General features: G+C 56.7%; 1 protein-coding gene across 5 annotated transcripts; it reads left to right on the top strand.

The window, feature by feature from the left end:
* Window positions 1–4,405, top strand: TIRAP (TIR domain containing adaptor protein). 5 transcript variants are annotated; one of them, XM_017738569.1, is made up of 7 exons: window positions 1–84; window positions 1,849–1,913; window positions 2,060–2,143; window positions 2,587–2,654; window positions 2,877–2,931; window positions 3,186–3,788; window positions 3,938–4,405. In XM_017738569.1, the coding sequence occupies exons 5-7, from the start codon at window positions 2,925–2,927 to the stop codon at window positions 3,979–3,981; spliced, it is 654 nt and encodes a 217-aa protein (XP_017594058.1). In that variant the 5' UTR covers window positions 1–84; window positions 1,849–1,913; window positions 2,060–2,143; window positions 2,587–2,654; window positions 2,877–2,924; the 3' UTR covers window positions 3,982–4,405. The 5 variants fall into 5 exon arrangements, with proteins under 5 accessions (XP_017594058.1, XP_017594060.1, XP_017594059.1 ...); XM_017738570.1 differs by lacking the exon at window positions 1–84 and adding an exon at window positions 91–1,105; XM_017738571.1 differs by lacking the exon at window positions 1,849–1,913.
* Window positions 4,406–4,574: the final 169 nt, after the last annotated feature.

Genomic DNA, 4,574 nt, shown 5'->3' with positions numbered 1-4,574 from the left:
CCCCCTACCCCTCAGGGGCCTTTCTGCTGCCAGCTGCCGCTGCCTGGGTTCGTGTATGTGCGACCGTGTCTCCAGCCCTGTGAGGTACAAACCGTGCCTGTGCCTGTACGGCCGCTATGATGCCTTCAAGCATCTGTGTGGCGGAATTTGGGTGTACTTAGAGCTTTCCAGGAGAAAAATTATTCTGTGTTTTCTGGGTAGCTGCGCGTTGTTTGTACTGACACCGTCATGAAACATTCGTGGTGTTTTTAGGGACAAAATTAGCCTTATTTTCTCACACGAACCACCTTTGTTTGACCCTGCCTTGCAGCACCCAGTCTTCACCGTTTCTGAATTCCACAGGCAATCCTGTAAAGCACAGGCTCTTGGTGATGACCAGCCTGAAACTGCTGCTGCTGGCGGGCCAAGGCACGCTGTGAATAGAGCTGTACCTGCTTAATTACTTCTTTAATAATGATTCTGTTACTGCTGAGGTAGGGTGGAGGGCGATCTAGAGGGTGCTGCTTCTTGGCGTCTAGGATTTGTGAGTTCACCCTTGCTCAGCTCCCCTCTCTGGGGCAGCTCTGGGGTGACTCAGCCTTCTCTGGGTCCCGCCCGAGGGCGGGGAGTTGGTTTTTGGGGTGGTGGCAGCAGTGCCGGGGCGGGGAATAATGCAAAATGCGTCCCAGTGGGATGAGCAGTGCTGGGCCCGTGACTCGTGGTAGCCTGTGGGTCCCTGTGGGGTTCAGCACCACTCGGCCTTGGGCTTTTTCCTTTGGGATTTGGCCACCAAGAGGCCAACTGGTGTCCCTTTCTTGGTGGAGAGAAAGGCAGCCGAGGTGGTGACAGGCAGTGGGGAGGAGCACAGTGTCTCTCAGTGAATTCATTGCATTTTTGGGCACAGGCTGCCCAGGTTCCTCTGGCTCTCAGCGCTGTGTTTGAGGATGGGCTGGTTGCTCCTGCACCCCCAAGGTGCCTTCCAGGGCTGATAGATGGACTGGCTGAGGAAGTGCTTGAGGATGGGGCGGTGTTTATGGCAAGGGGTCAAAGCCATCAGCGAGCCCCCCCCATTTCACGTGGTTTTGTGCTGCTGTGCCTTGGTCCGTTGTTTTGCTGAAGGTGGTGGGTGAGTAGACATGCAAATACCTTGTGGAAGCCACAGCTAGGTGCTGGCATGGAGGGAACACTCAGTGTCCAGCCAGAGCTCTTCAAAGACCTGTGGGACACAGTGGTGGTGTGGGTTGGGGTCACCAAAAGCCTGACAGGTGCTGGTGGGTGTTGGGGGATCTCCTGACCTTCAGCCCTCCTTCCCAGGAGACTTGAAGGTCCTTGGCGGTGAGGAAATAAACAGCAGTGTGCTGAGCAAGGAGGTGGATCCAGCCCTGGGGCACAGCTGGGTCATGGTGGCATTGATGAAGGAGTGTCTTGAGTGGCTCTGGCATGGGGTGTTGAGGTTAAATGGGGTGGGGGGACATTTTTGGGGGTCAGAGGACATGGGACTTTTCCCTGATGGAAATTAGGCATCGGAAGGGTTGAGGATGATGAGGAGATGAAGGCAGTGCCAGTTGCTGGCCACTGCCAGCAGCACCAGAGGAATGAGACCTGGGAAAGGAGAAATACAGGGGGGATTTTGGGGTGAAAATATTATGTGCTTGGTAAATGTAACTCATAAAATAAGTGTGAGTGGCAAACGTGGACCTGTCTGTATTAGTTAGGAAACCAGGGAAGGAAACAGATCTGGGTGCTGGTGAGGGCTGGGCAGTGATGGCATGTGGCGGATGTGGGAGGGAGGCCCTTGGGAGGACTTGGCTTCCCCTCCCTGCAGTCCTGGCCCCTTTACCCTGCCTGTGCTTTCACATTTCCTGGCAGAGGCTGGAGCTGCTGGCAGCTGGGGGCACCTGGGCGTGTTCAGGGAGCTGTACCTGGGGAAGCAGGTGGGTGCCCCGTCCTCATTTCCATGCCAGGGCAGCTTCACTGGGAACAGCTCCTGGATGTGGAAGCTGCCCGGATGGATCAGCCTCACCATTCACTGCAGATCCCATTAGACTCCAGAGTGAACACATTGTCCTTTCCCGCCTAGGTAATCCCAGAAGATCTTTCTTTGCCAAACCCAGGGGCTGATGCATCCCGTTCCCTGCTCCAGTGCCAGACTCCTGCATTCCAGGTGAGCATCTCCCAAACTTTGTCCACACTCATTGTTCCAGTCACACTTGAGCTTTTGGCTGACGTTGGGCACTATGGTTTCCGTGGGCGTGCCGGGGTTTTGCTGGCATTTCCTGCAGTCCTGTGCTGTTTTTGAAGTAGGGGAAAGGCTTCAGCATGACTTGGGTGGTTTCATTTCGGAAGGGGTGATGCTAGCAGTGGAAAACAGCAGCTGTTTCCCATGCTGCTGCTCCTGGGTGTCCGCAGGAAGTGTCTGGGCTCCCTAAACCATGCTAGGAGCACAGTGCTGAGGCATGGGATGGCATGAGCTGGCAGAGAACAGACAGGGATGCCAGGGCACGCAGCAGCAAGGATTCACAGCTCATCACCCGCGCTGCCTTTGGTTTGCCAGCACCCAGTCCATCCCTGGTGATCCCAGCTGATTCCCACTTCTCCTCTCCACAGGATCCTTTCCCCACTGATGGGAATGAGGGTTTCTCCTCCCCATTATCTCTTGGCCTCGCTTGCTGCAGGTGTGTATCTCCAGTGGAGAGAGCCAGTAACAGGTAAATGTCCCTTCCCAGCACATTTTGGGAAGGCAGACGCGGAAAACTCTGCTGGGGGTGATTTTGGGGCTGTAAGAGAGCACCCCAGAGGTGCCGGTCCCTGGAATAGACCACGCTGAGCTCCTGGGGTTGAGACCTGCCATGAAGTTCTTGCTTTCAGTTTTTTTTATCCCTCTTTTCTGCTCTCAGGAGACGTGTCCCGCGGGCAATCGGTGGCTGAGCAGCGTGCTGCCCACTATGGCTGGTGAGTCCTCTCCCTCATGGCATCCCCTCCCCAACAGAACATGAGGGTGCCCATGAGCTGCTCCTCACGATGCCACAGCATTCAGCTGTTGGTGGCACCTCAGGTTTTAGGGACCCAGGGTGGTTTTGGGGGTCAAGGTGACATCCCACCCACCCCTTTCCATCTGGGGGCATCTTGCTGATCGAATGATGCTGTGCTTGGGAAGTCCAGGGGGTGCTGAACCCCCCAAAACTCACTGTGGCCTCACTCTGCAGGTTGGTTTAGGCGGCTCCTGCACAAGCCCAAGCCCAGCTCAGTGGAAAGCCTCAAGTCCAGCCACTCTGCTTCATCCTCACCTTCCTCCTCCTCATCCTCTGCCAAGAGCTCCAGCTCTTCCAGCGTGAGCTTGGCCACCAGCTCCATCTCCCTGTCGCCTGTGTCAGCACCGGACATCAGCGCCTCGGACAGCCCCCGGTGGGACAAGAGCTATGACGTCTGCATCTGCCACAGTGAGGGGGACGTGGAGCTGGTGGAGGAGCTGGTGTCCTACCTGGAGGGCCAACCTGAGAGCTTCCGTTGCTTCCTGCAGCTGCGGGATGCGGTGGCGGGCAGCGCGATGGTGACAGAGCTGTGTGACGCCGTGCAGAACAGCCACTGCTGGGTCATGCTCATAACCCCCGGCTTCCTGCAGGACCCCTGGTGCAGGTACCAGATGCACCAGGCCTTGGCTGAGGCTCCGATGGCCAATGGACGCACCATCCCAGTGCTGAAGGACGTGGATCGCAAGGATTATCCGAGGGAGCTGCGGAACATCTACTACATCTACATGGTGCTGAAGGAGAAAAGCTTCAAGCAGATCAGAGACACTGTCATGCGCTGTGAGTATCCTGTGGGATGCTGATGAACTGTCACTCTCTTGGGGTGAGGACCATGGGAAGGCACCGGATTCCATACATTTATTTCAACAGTTGATTTAAATTGGTTGATTAAATTGGTTGCTAATGGAGCTCATCTGCTGTCTCTGCAGACCTCCAGGATCTGTGCCGGAGCTCCACAAAAAGGATGGAGTAGTGCTGGGAGCAGGCAGATGCATCCCCGTGGGCATCATGCAGCTGTCGCCTTTGGATCTGGGTGTTGGCACGTCCCATTGGACCTCGAGGTCAAACCTGAGCTGCTCAGATCAGACCTGGGAGCCAAGGATGGGGAGTTCCCCACTTCCATGAGGGACAGCGGACCAGAGCCCGCCATGTCCCAGTGGCCAAAATCTCCTCAGCAGGGACAGGGACATCCATCACACAAACACTAAGGTCTGACATCGGGTGGGTCTCGGGGTCACCAGAGCTCCTTACTGTGCTGGCGTTCTCTGTCCTGAGGGCTCTGGGATCCCCACTAAGCTGACAAGGTGCCTGCTGGGCTGTGGGCAGGACAAGACGAGGCAGGCAATGACTTTTCACGGAATCGTTGCGACTACGAAAATGCAGAAGTTTTAAATTTTGGTGGTTTTCCGTATTTTTGTTCTCAATCCCGGTTCGGGTGGTTTGTGGGAGAAGGAGCCGCGGAGCTGCGCGACCTCCGAGCCGCCAGGGGGCGCGGTTCCCCAGCGCTCCCCGAGGCGCCGCGCGTGCGCAGTGCAGGGGCGGGCGCGAACCATGGCGGAGGGCCCG

This window comes from Corvus brachyrhynchos, unplaced genomic scaffold, assembly GCF_000691975.1.
Source record: "Corvus brachyrhynchos isolate BGI_N302 unplaced genomic scaffold, ASM69197v1 scaffold46, whole genome shotgun sequence".
In the NCBI taxonomy this organism is placed as follows: Eukaryota; Metazoa; Chordata; class Aves; order Passeriformes; family Corvidae; genus Corvus; species Corvus brachyrhynchos.
The sequence above is the reverse complement of the archived record's forward strand: the minus strand, read 5'-3'. Positions and strand labels throughout refer to the sequence as shown.

Coding starts and splice junctions, on each gene's coding strand:
- TIRAP (XM_017738571.1), top strand. Junction 3,789..3,937: donor CAGAGACACTGTCATGCGCT/GTGAGTATCCTG, acceptor CTGTCTCTGCAG/ACCTCCAGGATCTGTGCCGG.